This window comes from Camelus dromedarius, chromosome 19, assembly GCF_036321535.1.
Source record: "Camelus dromedarius isolate mCamDro1 chromosome 19, mCamDro1.pat, whole genome shotgun sequence".
Taxonomy (NCBI): Eukaryota; Metazoa; Chordata; class Mammalia; order Artiodactyla; family Camelidae; genus Camelus; species Camelus dromedarius.
In genome coordinates, this window is record NC_087454.1 from 27,564,581 (window position 1) to 27,582,719 (window position 18,139).

Below are 18,139 nucleotides of genomic sequence, written 5' to 3' on the forward strand. Positions count from 1 at the left end.
CTCACATCCTATGTGGCCAGTCCTCCTTGTCCGTTTCCCTGAGAGTGACACCTAAGGTTGAGGGGTCTGGAAGCTGGTTGGTCCAATCCCCACCCAGGGTAGAGGGTATACACTGAACTCAGGCCCAGACAGCGGTGTTCTGGACACCAGGAGGGCAGGGAGTCAGGTGTAATATTCCTTGGTGAAGACAGTTCTGCTTATTCCACAGGGCAGGGAGATGGGGCACAAACAACGACCAGAGCCAAGAAGGCTTGTCCCTAAGTCTCAAACAAGCACTGGTCCCACTCCTCACCAGCACCCTGAGTGTCTCATCACAGACTGGAGTTCCTTGAGATGAACTATTCAGCGGTTTGAGATAGACATGGAGTCTCGGAGGCAGGAAGGCTGGTAAGAGAAAAGAGGAACAAAGCAGCCTCAGAACTGGGAAAGGGAGCTTCTACAAACACAGCCCTGGGTGGGTGGCACTCGACTCTGTGCAGAGCAGACCCCTGGCTTTCAGCAGGTGCAGATGTGGTGGCTCTGGTAGGACCCCAGCCCTGCGATAAGGCAGAGACGCCCCAAAGAGTCTACTCCCAGGGAGCACTTCTCTGGAAAAGTCAGTTTGTAAGCCAGATTATTTAGTCACATATTACACCATTTTCCCCTTTTTTTTTTTTTTTTTTTTTTGCTGTTTCTGAACATTTAGTTTTGAGCTAGCCATGCTGGCTGAGCTGAAGGAGGATCCAGGGTCCACCTTTGGGCCAAGGGGTTTAAGGAGAGTGGTACTCATGGGACCCACCTGGTGGCAGAAGGGAGGATCAGTGAGGGGTTCCAGAGAAGGTGAATCTGGTGTAACCTCCACCCCCCAAAATCCCCCCACCCATGGCCAACCTCAGAGGGTCAGGGTTTTATCTCAAGAGGGCCATTTTCCTTACAGATCTCCTTTCTGCATCTAGGACTCTAGCTGTCCTGTCACTTTACTTTGACAAGCAACTATCCCTGGTAACGTTCAGTTCTGGGCCAGGGCTTCTTGGAGAGGAAAAAGAAATGGTAGTGACTTGTCACAAACACTACAATCACACCACACTTCCCAGAACAAAGCCCCACCTCTGTCAGATCTCCCCTAATCCCAGCTCAGCACCATGCCAGAAAAGACTCCCTAAGAATGTGACATCATCCACCAAGCTGGAATTTAAAAATAATTATATTAATAATAAATATGTTAAATTACATTTAAAACAATAAATAGAAAAATAAACTGATAAATAAAATCAACAGGTACAAAATGTTTCCAAATTTCAACCAAAAAAACCACACAGACAACAGACGAGACAAATGGGCGTGACGGGAGGGGGCGAAATGCAATCACGGGACCCTTCACAGTTTATATCGTGGCTCCCTTCTCGCCTCTTTATCTGTCCCCAGCTCGGACACCAGGAGACTCAGTGGTTGATATATATATCTTTGGGGACTCTGGCCAGAGCGGGGAAGCATCTGGTCCCACCTCCAGGCCCTTCTGCGAAGCAACCCTGAGCCCTGGGCATGTTGGTTTCGGCAGGAGCGGAGGCAGAGGCTGGGCAGGGCGAGGCGGAAGGAAGTCCCTACAGAGGCAGGTCGGTGCTGTTGTGCCGGGTTTTCCTGGCGGTGCCGTCATCCCGGGGCAGAGCCCTCTGCAGGTTGGACATGGCCACGGTCTTTTTGAGGTCAATCACGGCGTAGGAGTCTGAGCTGCGGGCAGGGTGGGTGGTGGGCACAGGGGCTCGGGGGACTGAGGGGTTCTGGGACCCCTTGGGGCGGTCTCCACCCCAGCCCTTCAGCTCCACCTGGATGTAGTTGAGCTGCCTCGGGGGCTCAGGGCCAGGCCGGCGGAAATCAAAGTTGAAGACCCTCGGGGAGCCTCGGCGGCGGGTCAGCGGCACAGGGAAGCTGCCGTGGCTGTGGAGGGCAGCCCGGGTGCTGGTGGGCTTCTGCAGTGGGGTCTCGTCCTCCTCGCCTTCGGGGAAGCCATTGGACGAGGGGGTGAGCCCGTCCCGTGAGTCTCCATCATCCCCGGCCTCCTCCCCCAGCGGCTGGGCCTGGTTCTCCCACACGGGCGGCAGCGAGGGCAGGTTCTCGTAGTGCAGCAGGGCGGCCCGGCGGTGAGTGAGGCCATTCCAGCCCGGGTCCTCCGGGCTCAGTCTCCAGCCAGCCCCGGGCCGCAGCCCCCCACTGACGTTCTCGTAGGTGCACTTGGGCTGGGCCGGGCACTCGGACGGGCCCTCGTTGTTATTGTTGTGCTGGGGGGCGTCATGCAGGCTGGGGCAGAGGCCTTGGCACTTCACTGTGTGCCACCGAGCTGGGGTGGGGCCCAACACGAACTTCACCTGGCCCGGCTGCAGGAATACCTGTGGGTCCCGTTGGTCGGGACCCCGGGCCTGCGGGGCGAGGGGCGCCCGGCCCTCAGGCAGGTGCTGCAGGCACTGCCGGCTCCTGCGGTGCTCATCCTCGCTGGCCGGTGTGTTGACGTAGGTGTGGGACTGCGGGGAAGAGTCCGAGGGCAGAAGGGTCCGAGGGCAGGGAGGAATGGAGGGGACAGGATGAGAGAAGAGAAGTACAGGAAAAAGAGCTGGCGTTTCCCCCCCTTCTTTGTCCCCCAAACCTTCCAGGGAAGCTGCCCCCCTTTCCTGGGACATGAAGGGACTCTATCATCTTCTTCCCTCCCATGATCCTCGCTGGGAGGAGATGCAGTATTTCCTGATCCCCGCTCCCCACCCAGACCACGGGAAGATGCGGGGTAGCCACTCACTCACTTGCTCGTCTGGGGCAATGAGGGCATGGGTGGACTCTTCCCCAAGCGAGGGGTGTCGCAGGCTGCTTGTCGAGGGGCGCCGGGGCGCTGAGAATCGTGGGCCCTCCCCCGGGCAGCCAGGGAAGCCATTGGAGAAGCTGGAGACGGTGTAGCCTAGAGCTGGGCACACAGGCGATGAGGGGGCCTTAAACCACCTGGCAACCACCTGCTACCGTGTGTGTGGCATCCTGGGACTCTGCCAAGTTGGGGAGAGACACTCCCAAGGCCCCCATGGGGGTCAGCCCAGCTGAACTGACCATCCCCCATTATCTTCACCTTGTATCTGTTCTTCAAACCCTGCCCTTTCCCTCAAAGCTCAGCATGAACCCCACTTCCCCATCATAACCTTATCTGAAGCACGTCAGGCACACCGTGTTGGCACTGCACCATCCCTTCACCTCACTCCAGCTCTGCCAGTGAGCTCCAGGGAAGCTCCTCCAAGTCAAGGACTTTGTTTCTATTTCTTCTGCCCACAAGCCAGCCGATGGCGTGCAGGACACAGAGCAAGGGTTCAGTGTGGGTTCAGTGAACAAACGAGCAGAAATTGTGGGAACCTCTCCAGAACACGGTCACAGGCAGAGATGCCTGCACCAGCCATCAGGAAAGGTATCTGGGTATGACCCAGTAGACAGAAGGAAGAAAGCGAAACAGCTCCAGACTGCTGTTTCCATGGAAACCCAATGTCTTCCTGTCTGCTCCCCGACCATCCGTCAATACAAGGCCCTGGACTCTCCAGCCTCAGCTTGAGTTACCTGATTGGCCAAGGCCAGGACTTATCCAACCGCAGGAGTTGTCTGATGATGGACGACGGTCCTGGAAGCCTGGCTCACCCAGCCATCCCCCGACCTGCCTGCCTGACTCATGCCCCAAGACTGGTGCTTCCTGGGCCTGTGCTTGTGCATGTGTGTGCATGAGTATAAGGGTGCCGAGGAGGGGAGTCTCCTCACCGTTGGGAGGCTGGGGGGCCCGAGGGAGGTCGAGCTCAGCAGGGTGGCTGTTGCGGGTGATGATGACCGGCTCTTCCATCACATTGATGCTGTTGCATTGCATCAGATCCTGGAGGAGGTTGAAGATCTCCTCGGCCCGGGAGCACTTGAATGCAAATATCCCTGAAGGAGAGGAAGAAATGAGGCTCCCATGATCCTGTGTCCTATAGAGAAGGACCAGAGAGGCTGAACAGGAACACGAAGCTCAGGAAATGTCCCTGAACTCCAGTCCCAGGCCTGCAGGGGGCGACAGAGGCCCTCATCCTGAGCACTCTCCCCAGCAGCCTCCAAAATCCAAGAGCTAAGGGAGGAGCTGGTCCAGGCCTCTGCCCCTGCCTCCAATACACACTATTCATCACTATCGTCTTAAGGTCCAGTCAGATGGGTGATGACTCCACCTCACATGCTGTCCCCCTCCTCCTCTCACTGCCACCCCTTGCTCCCCAGAAAACTGAGCTCCGCCAGGGCACCAGCCCTCAGCTCTACGCCCATCAGCCTCTAAGCTTGCTCACTGCTGTTCACTAGATACTTAGCCCAGCATCTGGCCAGAGAGCAACCATCTACTGTGTATAGGCTCCTGACCTCAAGGAGCTTGAACTCTGGTGCAGAAAGGAAGAAAGTGTGGGCCGACTTGCTAGAGGACAAATGCGGCTCCTCCACGCAGCCAGCCTCACAGCTTCTCAAACTCCAAGGCAGCAACTCATAGTCCCGGGACAGCAGGACTGGGCTGAGCACTCAGGACTCAGGGGATCCAAAGATGCCCTTTGGGTCCGGCCTGGAATGCTGCACCCCTCTGTAACAGTGGGGCCCAGGACTCGGGGGAGACTACTTGGGATATGTATGTGTGTATATATCTAAACAAGACAAATAAACTAGGCTGAGCTATAAGGTCTTCAGAATGGGATGGGAAGGATAAAAGGGAGGGGAAGAGAAAGGACTGTTCTTTCCTCATTCTATTCTAACTCATACCAAGACATGCCAAGAGCTTAGAAAAGGCTGGGAAAGCCTGGAGTTTTAGGAGAACTCTGTACTGGGGCCTAGGGAGCTCCCTGGGATCCCCAGTGTGGATTAAACACCACTGGGAGCACGGAAGGCCCTTCCTCCCCTCTCTCTGCTCAGCCAGTGTTAACTGCCACTCCCTCATGAGTTCCAAGGGTTAGATGCACAGCGGGGAAGGCTCCCCCAGCCAACACAACCCCAGAGATGCACTGTTGTGTCCACGGCCTCATCAGAGAAGTGCTCTCATTACATCACTGCAGTCACAAGCCCACACTGCAGTGAACACAATCCCGTGCGGGACTTCTTCCACAGAGCTTAGGTCTGGGACCTCAAAGATAAGCCCAGACCATGCCGCCCCCTCAAAGAGCCATGGCTGGCTCCAGCCTTGACTTTATGGAACAACCCACCCCTCCCTGACCTCTGGCTGCAGGGAGAAAGGGGGGGAAAGGCAGAGCACATCACAGTCCACTGCCCACAGGTGATAGGAGATGAAGATTAACCTCATGAGGGTTACTGTGTGCACCAGGACCCCAGAACCTGGTCTTCCCAAATCTATCATTCCCATGCCACACATCCCAAAGGCAGCCAGAGCCCTGCCTGGCCTTTCACTACACACACAGTCCAGGGTACATGGCTTAGGGGCTCAGAAGAAAGTTTGTGCCTACTTAGGGGGCAACCAGGGCCCTTGAAAGTAGAATAACAGAGGGAGGAAGGAGGAATCTCTAGTCTTCCCAGGCAGACTCTGGCCTGGGAGCACTGGCTCCTTCCCACAGGCTGTGCAACTAGCATCTTGACAAAGCTGACTCAGGCTGGGGCTGCAGTGACTGAAGAGAAACAGCACAGTCCTAGGAGTCCACTTAGTTCCGTGTGCTCTTGGCCATGACCCTTCCCTTCTCTGGGCAACACCAGCCACGTCAACAGACTTCCAGTCCCAGTACCTGTCCCGGGTGCACAAGTCCCCATCACAGCACGGGGCAGGAGCTGGTACGCACCCTGGCCTGTCTGACACCGGCGGCCACTCTCGAAAGAGAAGAGGTTGGAGTCGTAGCCGTAGCGCCGCAGGCAGAGGTAAGGCCAGCGGACAGCCTCGCGCCGGTGCAAGTGCAGCACCAGCTCGCTCTGTGTCAGCTCCATCACTCCGGAGCCCAGCTCCACCCCCTCGTCATCCACATTCGTCACCTGGGGGGTGGGGTAGGGGACAGAAGGGTCAATGAGTGAGTCCAACAAGTGCGTGTCTGGGTCTGTGAGCCCCTGGGAATGCCACAAGGTTACTGGGACACGGATGAAGCAGTGCCGCTGACCCACAACAAGTTCTCTGGGCCAAACCTGGGAAAGTCTAGCCCAAGGCAGAACAAATATCTAGGCCTCCACCAATTGCAGGCCCTCACTGTGGGCTCCCTCTTCTGGTGAGCAGGAGAAACCTGGGCCTCAAGATGCCGACTGAGGAGGGGGCGCCCCCTACAGGGAGGTGGAAGGGCCGGGGGAGAGGGTGCGCAGGTCCATCCTGCTTGGCCTTAGCTTCCCAAAGCAAACAGCAAACACTAATATAGTGCTTGCCATGTGTTAAGCACTGTTTTAAATACTTGACATATATTAATTCACAAACACAGACTTTTGTTTTCTCCAAAAAGGCTATAAAGTTACAAAGACACACTGACAGGAGTGAACATCCTAAAAGCAGTTTTTGCTACACTAGTACAGCATGTCTTCAGTCTTGGTTAACATCGGGATCCACAAAAATGGCAGTGGCCTGGGCCTCTTTTCCTCAGGCCTCCTCTGAGGTCCTGAGCTTGAGAAGTCTTAGTGAGCCCACAACCTCAGCCCGTCACTTCACCTTCTCTAGGGAGGTGGAGACAACTCAGCAGCTCTGGCCGAGCCCAGGAGGCCATGCTGGGAACAAAGAAGAGGAGGTGACTATGGGTACCTTGAACTTGGTGGGGTGGTTGTCTGGGACACTGTCTCTGTTCAGGCAGCTGCAGCAGCTCCCCATGGTGTCAGAGCAGCCGGCCCACCCTAGAGAAAAACACAAGGGACGGAAGGTCATCGAGGTCAGGCCTAAAAAGCCCTGCTCTGGGGAACTCGGGCAGAACCACCTCGCTGTGATCACCTACTCTGTCTAAGACTCACAGTCCCTCCTTTAAGGAATTCACGCTCTCAATCCAGGGCCAGACACACACGGGATAAACATTAATTCAAGTTAGGACATGTTAAGGATTAATGCTGACCCGGAGTGGGGGGGATGAATGGGAGGGAAATGGAGAGAGCTTTTCAGAGGCATTTTATCTGGACCTTGAAGTATGTAGGATCCAGCCTGAGGTAATGATAGGGAAGGGCAGCCTGAGCAGCAGGAAAAGCCAGGATAAAAGTAGGGATGCAGAAGTGATTTGCATCAGAAGTTGGGTGCCAGCTGGGGGCCCTCATCCAGATTCAGCAAAGAAACTGGAAGTTGGGCGTCCCAGACACTTTGGCCTGGACCTCTCTCCTCGCTCCTCCTTTTCCACCTCACTCTTCCCACATCATCTAAATCCTCTCTTTTCCTTCCTCACCACCATTCCAACATCCACCTCAAATTTATCTTTTTGATGTTCTCTTCAAATGAGATGTTACATTATGGTCAAAAGATACATTCAGAAGATTGAACGTTTAAACACAGCACTATTTTTATCATCTTGAGAAGGTATTTCTTCCATTAAAAAAAAATGCTGGGGGAGGGTATAGCTCAGTGGTAGAGTGCAAGCTTAACATGCATAAGGTCCTGGGTTCAATTCCCAGTAACTCTGTTTTAAAAAATAAACAAACCTAAAATTACCCTCCCCCATTAAAAAAACAAATTTAAAAAAAAAAGAAACAAAAAAATTAAAAAAAAAGAAACAAACAGATAACCCCACTGAGTTTTCTCCCTTTTGTCTAAAGGGGAGACCAGAAGCTTTAATATCTGGCTTTTCCTTCTTAGATTATGGCACCTGGGTTAGATGTCAGAAGAGTCGGGCCTGTGCCTAGGACAGAGAGCATACCACTAGGCTACAGTGACCTAAGGGAGCAAGCAAGCGCATGGACCAATCCAGACCAGAAGTGACAGAGTTGCAATTTGCTGCAAGAAATGAATCGGTATGATTAGATGTCCTTCTCAAACTTCCACTGAATGTGTAAAGCTTGAACAATCCTGACCTGTACCTTCCATTCCTCCTAAACTGGGAAACTTCAGAAAAGTAGCTCCTATACACAGCTCTTACCTCACCCAGGCCATCGGGGAGCTGACCATGGGAGGGGCATGGGGAACGACCCCCACTTTATTCCCGCCGTTCTTGGTGGGGCATCATGGCAAGCAGTCTGCAGAGAAGTCACCTGGATCTCCCTGGGACACACCTGGGGCTCACCTAGCATAGAAGACAGAGACCACAGGTTAGTGGAAACCTTCCATCCTCACCCCTGACTGCTAATGAAATTGACTTGCTGTCAGTCCATCCCACCTGGATATCTGTTCCAGGTCCTAGTAATATAGAAACACCAATGAAGAAAGTCAGATCAAGGGCAAAGAGAACACAAATTCCACGACCACAGACTGAGGAGAGACTCCCCTAGCATCAGTGAGTTTGAAGTCTGAGGCAGCCCACGACATTTTAGGTCACCTCTAGCCCCCATCTGAATCCTGTTACAACTAATACTAAGATCGCCACCTTACCTTTGCAGAGAACTTGAATTCTACAGAGAGCTTTCTCAAAAAGACATTGTGATGTATTGGAAAGGGTGCTAGCTTAAAATTCAGGAAACCATTATTCTAGTCTTTTTTGTTGCTACTAAGTATGGGAGAGTCTCATACCACCACCTCCAACTCTCATCCCAAGGCCTTAGTTTTGAAGGGAAATAACCTCTAGAAGTAAATATGTAGAACATCACTAAAACCAACATTTTCCTCTTCGAGGACAACCTCCTTCAATCTCACATTTGGAAGCTTGATAGATACTCTGTTCTCCAAGCTCTGAAAGGCCTAAAATTTAACATAAATGCTAACAATCAACCAAAATTTCAGTAATGTGAGTCCTAGATGGAGAAGTTGATAACCTAGGACCCTGCAGATTCTTGAAATCCCATGCTCCTGCTCTGGTAAAACAATGTCATCTCCCAGGGCCCTTTGTGCTCTGCATCCTTGGACAACTTCCCAGGTAAAAGGACCTCCACCCTCTTGATCTGGTTTACTCTCTGGAAGGGGGCACCAAGCTAAGGAAGGTGTGCAGAGCCTAAAGACAGGCAGCTAGGTAAATACTGGGGCTTGAGCCACCAACAGGGAGTCTGGGGGTGAAACCAAGAACTAAAGGGTGCAAGATGGGGGAGGGTATTCCACCTTTTCCTGTCCCCTTCACTTCTCTCTAAGATACCAGGATATACCATGACAGCCCAATGAGGGAGGTTACATCGGGTGGGACAGAGGAGGGGGCTCTGGTCTGAGATAGGTGTGGACTGGGGGTGGAAGTTTGAGGTTTTGGGGGCTAAAAATGTATGAGAGAGACCCGGGCAAATTTTTTGGATTTGAGCATGGTGCAAGAATAGGGGGTATGAAGACTCAGGAATTTCAGGGCGGTGGAAGAATTTGGGGGCATCCAGGAGAGAATGGTAGTTCTGTGGACCTATCAGGGGAATTCGCAGGAGTGAGGGGGTTCTGAGGGCTCCAGGACACGCCAAGGTGTGTCCGAGACGTGGGGGTGGGGTGGTTCTAGGGGGTCAATGGCAAATTTAGGTAGCAGGGTTGACAGGGGAATTTCGATACCGGGGAGAAATGGAGGAGGTTGGGGCCATGCGTCGTCCCTGGATCCCCGCCCCCAGCCCCGGGGCTCCACCGCCCGTCCGCCCGGGGCTTCCTTGGGAGGGAGCGGAGACTGCGGCGCGGCGCGGTGCGGCCTCGGTGGAGCCGCCTCGCCCCCGCCCCGCCGCGCCCCGACTCACATCGCCCCGCGGCCCGGGCGGCGCCGGGCCCCGCTCCCGGGTCCCGCTGTAGCAACCGCCGCCCGCCCGGAGCTAAGGCCTCCACCTCCCCGGAGCCGCGGGGTCGGAGGTCACCGGCAGCACCAACGAGACGCTGCGGGCGGGCGGACCCGATCGGGGGCGACCGGCGCGCAGCCTAGAAAGTCCCTTTGGAGGACTTTGCAGTAGGGAGCGGGGAGCATGCGCAGACGCCAGAGGGCGCTCCGCGCCAGCGGCTGAGCAAGCCTGGCGGGGGCGGGGCGGGGCCTGGGGCGAGGGCGGGACTCGGGCAGGGCCAAGGGGACCAGAGGTGGGACCAAAGATTTCTACTTTCAGGATCAGAAAAAGACCGGAGCCAGGGGCAGTGGGTAGACACACGAAAGATGGGTGGGGAGGGAAGCCTGAAGAGACGCAAGGGAGAAGGGCAGGACGAGGGACCCCAGAAAGAGGGGAGGGACAAGGGGGAGGGAACTAGATGGAGGTGGGGACACACAGAGAGAGGCGCGGCCAGGAGACCAGAAGGAGGGTCTGCAGGGACCTGCGGGCTCCGAAAGGCGTTCTGTTCAGCTAGTGCTTGAGGACCCGGCTTAACGGTGGCTTCCGGTCGTGTGCTCCGCGCCCGCAAGGACGCGGTCTCGGCGCTAAGCCTATGGGTGTGGGGACAGTGGAGCCTGAACACTTCCTGCCCGAGATCCTACAAATGCTTTCCTTCAGTCTGCAGCTCAAGGCCCCTCCCCGAGACGTCCGGCTCTACTAGCCCAGCCCGGGAGAGTGGGCAGGGCCCACTGGGGGCGTGGGAGAGGGAGGGCTGGGCGGGCAAAGGCTGGCGCCGAGGCCTCGGGGTGGAGACTGGGTGAGGGGCCCGACGGCGGGGTCTGTACAGAACAGCCCGGACACCGGCGCGCAGCAAGGGTGAGATCCCAGCGGAGTCCCATCCCCTCCCCTAAACTCCCAGCGGCCAGACGGAATCACACCGCAACCCGCCTCGGAGGTGGGCCCCGCGAAGCCCAAGAAAAAACGGGCTCTGTCGAGAGGGGGCTTGGCCAGGCCAGACCAGACACTTTACCCTTTTTTCCTCTCACTGTCCCGGGAAACTTTCCCATCCCTTTACACCACTCCCCACCACCCCCTCCCCAATCCCTAGACCCTGCCCTTCAGGGAAAGGGTGGGTTGGGAACGTAGAATTCCTGAGCCCAGTTTCACCTGCACGCGGGCGCTAGAGGGTTTTCAGCCTTGTCCCCTTTCTAAGGGGGGGAGGGGACTTCTGGAAGGAATCTAGCCAGTTAGTAAGGTGGGCTCTGGTTCTAAGTGGAGGTGGAGTTATGCTGCCCAGGCGGGATGAAGGGTGAGGGGTGAGGGCTAATTTCAGAGGTTTGCTTCTTTGTGGAACGATTTCATGCAAACTAGAACTAACATGGAAGAGAGGTCGCAAGTCCCCTCTAGGGCCCCAGATGCTCCCCTTCCTGTGCCCGCCCCCTCCCCCAAGCACCTCTTGCTGCCTGGAGCCCCAGGGGCAGTGCTGCTAGGGGAAGTGGCTACTCCTGGCCCTGAGTGTGAACAGCCCATCCTGGCTACCTTCCACAGGAAACCTGACCTGACCTGAGGGACAGAACAGGAAGGAAGCAGATGGGTGTAGAGCCAGGAAGCAGGAATGGGTGGCACAGGAAGGGGACTAGGGGCTGGGAAGCAATATAATTGTTATTATCCAAACTCTGTTCCCAGCCCCAAAACTGAGTCTTACAAAGGCCACAGATTTGATGATGCCCTCCTGTGCCCAGCTGCTGTCAGAATCCATCCCAGCTCTCAAAAGGAACCTCCTCATCTAAAGCTTCCCTTAGCTTTCTAATGCGACCTTGGGGAAGTTAATTAACCTTCGTTTGTTTCAACCATAGAATGGGATAATAGAAACTACCTCATAGGATTATTGTGAGGATGGATTATATTATGTAACATGTTGGAATGATCCCTGGCACAGAGTAAACATTCTAGAAAATTTTGCTCTGGTTATTCTTCTTCCTAGGGTACTGTGTATTTCTGCCCAGAGCCCTGGCCCCATCCTACCTGGTTTTATCTCTGTCTTACCCAGTAGTCTATTAGCTTCTTGAGGGCAGAGCCCACCCCATTTCTACTTCAGTAGTCACCTCCCAACCCCGAGATACTGTGGCCGTAGTAGAGCTTTCCCAGAGAAGGGCTGAAGAGATGCACTTAGAATTATCTAATGAAGTTGCCACTACAGATAGAAGGTAGAAGCACAAGAGTTTCCTCTGTCCTTGAGGAGCTTATAGACCAGGTGAGAAGCTGGGAGAGACACAGGGAGCAAAGAGAAACATTAGGTGCTAAATCTTGGCACATCCATTCTACTTACTTCTGGAGCTCAGGGAAAAGAGAGCTGGTATGGGCTGGAGAGGCTAAGAAGGATTTCCTGGTGCAGTGGTCCTTTCACCTGGCCCAACCGACAAGAAAAGTGGGCCTGAGCGGGGAGAGGTGAGGAAGCAGGCTCACTGGGTGCTGAGAACACAGTGAGGAACGGTGGGAGTTACGGCCAGGGAGGTGGGAAACAAGGGCTGCCCAAAGGCTCACCAGAAAGGCCGAATGCCCTCTCCTTCCCCGTGGGCCTCCTGTCTCTGCCATCCCAATCTTGGGAGACCCCAGAGTTTGAGCTTCAGAAACCCTGGAGCTGAAAGACTTGGCCTCAAGATCTGGCTCTGCCATTTACTAGCTGTGTGACCTTGGGCAGACCCTTTATGCTCAGCAAGCCTCAGTTCGGCCATCTGTAAAATGAGGACAAGAATACCACCGAATTCACATGGTTGTTGGGAAGACTGAAGGAGATAATGCCTGTAAAGCACTTTGCCTGCTAAGCACATTGCAGTGGCCAGATAAATGGGAGGCATCTTGTTGTTTTCTGTGCAGACTTTGCCACCAATGTCGCTGCTGAACTCTGGCTGTCCCCACCAAGGAGAAAGGCTTACCCTTCTGGAGCCAAATCCACCGCCAGTCAACTCAGACAGCCACCCAGGCCACATGCCAGCGGAGGACCCTGAGGAGACCTCTGCTCTGGTGGTAGGAGTCCTGCCCTTCCCTCTGAAACCAACATCCCCTCCATCCTTGGATCTCCTCCCATTTGCAACAAGTGGGAGTTAGTTATTAGCCTTTGTGCCCAGCTTCTTGCAGCCCATTCTCTTTGCAGGAATCCCTCAACAGCCCCCTTAGGACATAAGTGTTCAACTTCTTTGAACTTACTCATAAGAATACATGAATACTCTCCTAGGGGTCTGTGTTGTCAAAGCAGAACCTAGAGGCTTTGCCCTAAGGAATGAAGGGGAGTAATTTCAAGCATAGAAAGGGAAGCAGTTTTGGGGGTGCCCCCCAACCTGCCTCAATCAAACCAGAAATACTGGAGTGGATCACAAGATCCCCTTGTGATTCTGAAGGGGGTTTCTCCAAATGGAGGGGGGTGCTTAGAAGTGTTGTTCCAGTTTCAAAAAGAGGTGGCAATGAAGAGGTGAGGAATGAAATGTAAGGAAGGAAAAATCTAGCTCCACTTGTCTCCTTTTGTTTTCTCAGTGTCCTGAAAATCTGAGTTTGGGGTCCCCAGGCCTGGACACCAAACAAGCCCCTAGCTGGCCTGGGCTCCGGACCCTCCTGCAGCAGCTCCCTCCGCAGGACAGCGATGTGGGTCTCTCTACCCCCAGCTTTTCTCTCTTGCCTCCCTCTGTTTACTTACTATGGAAAGAAGTTTGGTCCAGAAGTCAGGGGATATGGATTTAAGGCCTAACTGGGGGAATTCATCCCCACCCGCAGCCCGAGTTGTCAGATCTATGTAATGGATGCAGCAACATCGGTTCTGCCCACCACAATGCATAGGTGAAGAGCAAATGAGAAAATGGACATGAACAGCTTTTGAAACCGATAATGGAATGTACAAATGTAGAAAGAATGGTTGTTAAGTATTTATTGAGGCCCTATGTATGCCCAGCCTAAAGGCTTACAGTTGAATTGGGGGACAGGCCGGAGAATATGGAAGAAAGAAGAAAAATACAGTGGGAGGTGATATTGAGCTACAGCTCATTGGGAGCCAGGATCTAAGTGTGGTAGGGCTGTCAGGACCTAAATGATGACCATTCCTGTGGGTGGGAGTGAGACTGAGGTGGACTTTAGTCCAGTAAGTCTTTCCCTCTCCTTCTCAGTGTCCTTCTGGGCTCTTATCTCCTGCACCTCTCCAAGTTTTTACAACCTTCCGTTGACCCAGCAGCTAAACCTCCTCTCTCCAGTCAAACTTCAGTCTTGCCTGTTGGGGCTCTCCCAGTCACAGTGGACACCTATTTCTGCAGGAGCGCTACTGCCTGGCCCTTGGGGAGGAGGAGCTGGCTGAGCTGCGGCTCTTCTGTGCCCAGCGGAGGCGGGAGGCCCTGGGACAGGGGGTGGCCCGCCTGGTACCTCCCAAGCTTGAAGAATGCATTTGTGAAAAGGTATGTAGTGCCCCCCCCCCCCGTATTTCCTTTCCTCCTCTCTTTGCCCTCTTCTGCAGAAAGGGCTGGCTTCTGGGACTCTGGAGGGGGAAAAGGGTTTGGGGATTGACAGTTTGGCAAACTTTAGGAAAAATGGAAATCAAGTTTAGGGGTTCTTGGTGGAGCCTGCAGTGGAGTTGGGCTTGCCAGAGGTATGGGGAGAAGAGTTAGGTTGGGGTTGTGATGAAAGAGCCAGGAGGGAAGGTAGGAGGGTGGTGCGGTGCGGTGCGGTGCGGCCTCTGACCAGCCCAACACCCTTGCCCAGCAGTGCAGGGAGCAGCTGAGGCCAGGGGAGTACGGAGTGTTCGCAGCACGGGCAGGAGAGCAGCGCTGCTGGCACCGGGCTTGCTTTGCCTGCCAGGCCTGTGGCCAGACCCTGATAAACCTCATCTACTTCTACCACGATGGGCGTCTCTACTGTGGCCGTCATCACGCAGAGCTGCTGCGGCCCCGCTGCCCAGCTTGTGACCAGGTATGGCCTGGGAGGGGTTGGAGGAGGTCTGCCCAAGGTCCCACGCGGGGGGATGTAAAGGGACGCCTCTTCCAGTACCACGCAGTGGGGTACAGAGAACTAGGAACTGGCCTGGGACCTTCATATTCCCCTTGCTCTGACTTGAGCTCTGGGGACGTGGGACCCGTTGCCTTTGTGCCCTCCCCCACTGCAAGCCAGAGTCTCCCAAATTTTCTTGGACTGAGAGAATTTCCCCAGAGCAGGGACTCTTGGACAGATGTGCCGGCTGCACAGTGCTGTGCCTGCTCCTGCGAGGAGCTCTCTTAATGTCCACACAAGAGGCAGCACACAACCCTGGGCATCCAGGAGACCCGGGTCGCACTTCTTCAGGCTGTGCCACCTGCTAGCTGGGGGATCCTGCTAAGCCAATCAGCCCTCCCTGTCTCTGAGAGTGGTTGAGTAGATCAAATGGGAATGTCTGTAGACGTGCTTCAGCGTTAACTGGGTATAAGGCGTAGTTACTGGATGAATGAATGAGTGAATGAATGAATGAGCCGTTCCCCTCTCCCTTTCCCAGCTGATCTTCTCCCGGCGCTGCACCCAGGCGGAGGGACGGCGCTGGCACGAGAACCACTTCTGCTGCCAGGACTGCGCCGGGCCCTTGGGCGGGGGACGCTATGCCCTGCCGGGGGGCGGCCCCTGCTGCCCCAGCTGCTTTGAGAGTCGCTATTCGAATGCCGGCTCGAGCCCGGCCCCGATGCTGGAAGGCAGGGCGTCCCCGGGTAAGGGAGGAAAAGGTGCAAAGGGGAGGAGGGCAGCGGCTTGGGCTGGGCTGCGGAGGGGGTTCTCCCGGGCTGGGACCCTCGCCCCGGTCCCACGCCGTCCCGCCCCTCCAGCAGCGGCCCCGTCCCCCCACCGCACCCCCAGACCCGAGCCTTGGGGCCCGCAGCTCTCACCGCGCGTCCCTGGCCGGAGCGCTCCAAGGGCCTCCCGAACCCACCCTACGCCGCAGTTGGGGCTGCGGCGCGGACTCGCTGGGGCCGCGGCCGCCCTCTGGTGGGCGGAGGAGGGGAGGGGGAAGAGGACTCGCCGCGGCGGCGGCGGCGGCGCGCACGGCCCGGGGGCGGGGCAGGAGGCTGGTCCCCGACTGGGACTGGCTTCTCGCGGCGGTCCCACCGGGGTCTGGGAGGAGGAAACTCAGGTCTTAGATGAGCGTTTCTGACCCGGCCTGGAACAGGGGAGGCGGGGCTCGGCAGAGCTGAAGACGGGGAACGTGACTCGCGGAACGCCGCGACCATCTCCCGGGCAGCCCTTTTCGCCACGGCCGCCAGCTCCGGTTTGGAAACCCGGAGGGGAATGCTTGGATTCAGCCCGGGGCAGGAGTGTCGAGCTGGGGACCAGGCGGAGGCACCCAAAGGACAAGAGCAGGGCTTACTGGAGACGCCCCTTAATCCCAAGGAGGACGCCCCCTGCCCCACCTGCTCCTCTTCCTCTGAATCGGAACCCGAAGGGTTTTTCTTAGGCCAGCGCCTTCCTGGGCCCTGGGAGACCTCCAGAAGTCTCCAAACTGGGGACAGCGACACCTCCAGGAAGCATTGCGCCATTTGCTAGTGGCGCAGCCCGGAGAAAAGAGGGTCGGGGGAGCTGGGGGCAGGGGGTGTGATCTGTAAGGCGAGAGCTCTCCTCCCTCTGTAAAATTCCTAGACTGAACACCATCAAGGTCATGGCTGGGGGAGGCGGAGAGATGACAAAGTTGGAGTGCTTCCTTTCAGCCCGCGCTATGACTCTTGACTTTTCATGGAGACTCTATTGGGGAACCCCATTCCCCAAAGCTATGCATCCTCTGCTGAATGAGCCCTTACCCAACCCCATAGGCTGGGCAGCCACATCCCCAGCATCCTCCTCCTGAGCCAATGAAGCGATCACTCAGAGACCACGTGTGACGGTGATCGGGTGAGCAAGCCGAAGGCCTGGAGGGAGCCGGAGGTGGAACCCGACCAGGGGACGGTGGAGCTGGGCGGCGCTCCGTCCCTCCTGGTGGTGGGACCTGGTTCGAGCCACCGCGCCCTCTGCCGGCTGGTAGCCGGCGGAAGTGCGAGACCGGAAGTTGCGTGATCCGCCGGCGCGGACACAGTGCGTGGTGAGAGGCCTCGCGGAGCGCGGAGTTTCTGCTATGGCTTCCAGCGGTGTCAGCGTGAACACTGCGGCCTCGGCAAATGAAGCTCCAGAAATTCCAGACAACGTGGGAGATTGGCTTCGGGGCGTCTACCGCTTCGCTACGGATAGGAATGACTTCCGGAGGTAACCAAAGCCCTGGAGTTCGGTCCCTCTTTTGGTCCTTCGCGCCCACATACACAACCTCTCAAATTCCCTTCTTCGCCGAGGCTGGCCCCTCAGGATTTTTTATACCGCCAACATCTTGCCACCTAGTGGCTCTGGTTGTGCTTTGCCGAGGTCCTTGACCGGGAGAGTTCCCCTGCGGCCAAAGCTCTCTTTTATGTCCCCAGGTTCTGTCTAGAGAATCTTACCCAGACCGCCGGAACCCGGGGCGGAGAGGGGACGCCAACGGTAAACAGGCCCTGGACGAATGCTTAATTGGTCTTTGCATTTGATCCTGCTCTTATTAGACATAGAAATGAACGCTGAATAGTCATGTGGGTCTTGAGCAACCTGCTCTGCACGATCGACGCTCCTGAAATTCTAAACAGAGTTTTTTTGCCTTGGGAAGGTTTTTCCCCCAGTATAGTTGTTAACCAAAGACATGTGACTCAGGGTTAATGGAATACATTCTTTTTTTTCAGGAACTTAATCCTCAATTTGGGGCTCTTTGCTGCGGGAGTCTGGCTGGCCAGGAATTTGAGTGACATTGACCTAATGGCACCTCAGCCAGGGGTGTAGCCATAAAGGTAAGTACTAACCACTGTCTGCCTGTGTTAGGAGTCCTAGAAGCTGCGAGAAGAAATAATTTATATCAACTATTCACAAAATAATAGGAAGGAGACTTGATGTAAAACCCTTGGCTATTTCTAGTTAAATGTGTTTCCAGATGTTGCAAGGTATTTGAGTCTCTTAACAATTTCCCTCCAGTGATTTTACATTTCTAACGCCACTTGTTTGATTGCAGACACACGGAACCCCTGTGCTGTACTCGAACCTTCCAAAAACAGCCTCCAATTGTGACCATCACAAGACTTGCCCTGATGACAGCTGAAGTTTATTTCCTTCCCTGCCTGATTTCCTTTTCTTTGCTGAGTCCACTCAGAACACCCTTCACTGGTCAGTAGGCAGGCTTCAGCTAAAGTGTCCTCTGTTCTGTAAAATTCTGTACATAGTTCCTAAGTTTTTGCAGGGGATGATCTTTGCTCTTGCCCTGAGGAATAATCTAATGGTATTTTAACAAATATCTGAAATAAAGACTGTACACCAA

At 55.3% G+C, this 18,139-nt stretch overlaps 3 protein-coding genes across 10 annotated transcripts; 2 read left to right on the forward strand and 1 right to left on the reverse strand.

Moving 5' to 3' along the window:
* Positions 1 to 1,165: 1,165 nt before the first annotated feature.
* Positions 1,166 to 15,733, reverse strand: FRS3 (fibroblast growth factor receptor substrate 3). Of its 3 annotated transcripts, none has more exons than XM_031434712.2 (7): positions 15,669 to 15,733; positions 8,025 to 8,168; positions 6,716 to 6,804; positions 5,730 to 5,970; positions 3,754 to 3,915; positions 2,769 to 2,926; positions 1,166 to 2,495 (listed from the first exon to the last, which is right to left on the reverse strand). In XM_031434712.2, the coding sequence occupies exons 3-7, from the start codon at positions 6,779 to 6,781 to the stop codon at positions 1,581 to 1,583; spliced, it is 1,542 nt and encodes a 513-aa protein (XP_031290572.2). In that variant the 5' UTR covers positions 6,782 to 6,804; positions 8,025 to 8,168; positions 15,669 to 15,733; the 3' UTR covers positions 1,166 to 1,580. The 3 variants fall into 3 exon arrangements, with proteins under 3 accessions (XP_031290572.2, XP_031290571.2, XP_031290574.2); XM_031434711.2 differs by lacking the exon at positions 15,669 to 15,733 and adding an exon at positions 9,733 to 9,900; XM_031434714.2 differs by lacking the exon at positions 15,669 to 15,733 and adding an exon at positions 9,733 to 9,898 and having other exon boundaries at positions 5,784 to 5,970.
* Positions 10,096 to 16,325, forward strand: PRICKLE4 (prickle planar cell polarity protein 4). 6 transcript variants are annotated; one of them, XM_064476490.1, is made up of 7 exons: positions 10,107 to 10,662; positions 12,664 to 12,813; positions 13,318 to 13,425; positions 14,085 to 14,222; positions 14,527 to 14,733; positions 15,290 to 15,494; positions 15,950 to 16,325. In XM_064476490.1, the coding sequence occupies exons 2-7, from the start codon at positions 12,676 to 12,678 to the stop codon at positions 16,321 to 16,323; spliced, it is 1,170 nt and encodes a 389-aa protein (XP_064332560.1). In that variant the 5' UTR covers positions 10,107 to 10,662; positions 12,664 to 12,675; the 3' UTR covers positions 16,324 to 16,325. The 6 variants fall into 6 exon arrangements, with proteins under 6 accessions (XP_064332558.1, XP_064332562.1, XP_064332557.1 ...); XM_064476491.1 differs by having other exon boundaries at positions 10,109 to 10,662; positions 14,530 to 14,733; XM_064476488.1 differs by having other exon boundaries at positions 10,096 to 10,741; positions 15,290 to 16,153.
* A 553-nt stretch (positions 16,326 to 16,878) lies between these two features.
* On the forward strand, positions 16,879 to 18,139 carry TOMM6 (translocase of outer mitochondrial membrane 6). The gene is made up of 3 exons (XM_031434723.2): positions 16,879 to 17,013; positions 17,514 to 17,618; positions 17,837 to 18,139. The coding sequence occupies exons 1-2, from the start codon at positions 16,886 to 16,888 to the stop codon at positions 17,608 to 17,610; spliced, it is 225 nt and encodes a 74-aa protein (XP_031290583.1). The 5' UTR covers positions 16,879 to 16,885; the 3' UTR covers positions 17,611 to 17,618; positions 17,837 to 18,139.

Bases quoted from the DNA above. Each gene is read 5' to 3' on its own strand.
- FRS3 (XM_031434712.2), bottom strand. From the start codon at position 6,781: ATGGGGAGCTGCTGCAGCTGCCTGAACAGAGACAGTGTCCCAGACAAC. The intron at 2,927-3,753 runs GTGAGGAGACTC...CTGTGTGCCCAG, and splicing joins GGCCCCCCAGCCTCCCAACG to CTCTAGGCTACACCGTCTCC. The intron at 2,496-2,768 runs GTGAGTGAGTGG...TCTTCCCCGCAG, and splicing joins TCATTGCCCCAGACGAGCAA to TCCCACACCTACGTCAACAC.
- PRICKLE4 (XM_064476488.1), top strand. From the start codon at position 12,676: ATGTCGCTGCTGAACTCTGGCTGTCCCCACCAAGGAGAAAGGCTTACC. The intron at 13,426-14,084 runs GTGGGTCTCTCT...CTATTTCTGCAG, and splicing joins TCCCTCCGCAGGACAGCGAT to GAGCGCTACTGCCTGGCCCT. The intron at 14,734-15,289 runs GTATGGCCTGGG...TCCCTTTCCCAG, and splicing joins GCTGCCCAGCTTGTGACCAG to CTGATCTTCTCCCGGCGCTG.
- TOMM6 (XM_031434723.2), top strand. From the start codon at position 16,886: ATGGCTTCCAGCGGTGTCAGCGTGAACACTGCGGCCTCGGCAAATGAA. The intron at 17,014-17,513 runs GTAACCAAAGCC...CTTTTTTTTCAG, and splicing joins GATAGGAATGACTTCCGGAG to GAACTTAATCCTCAATTTGG.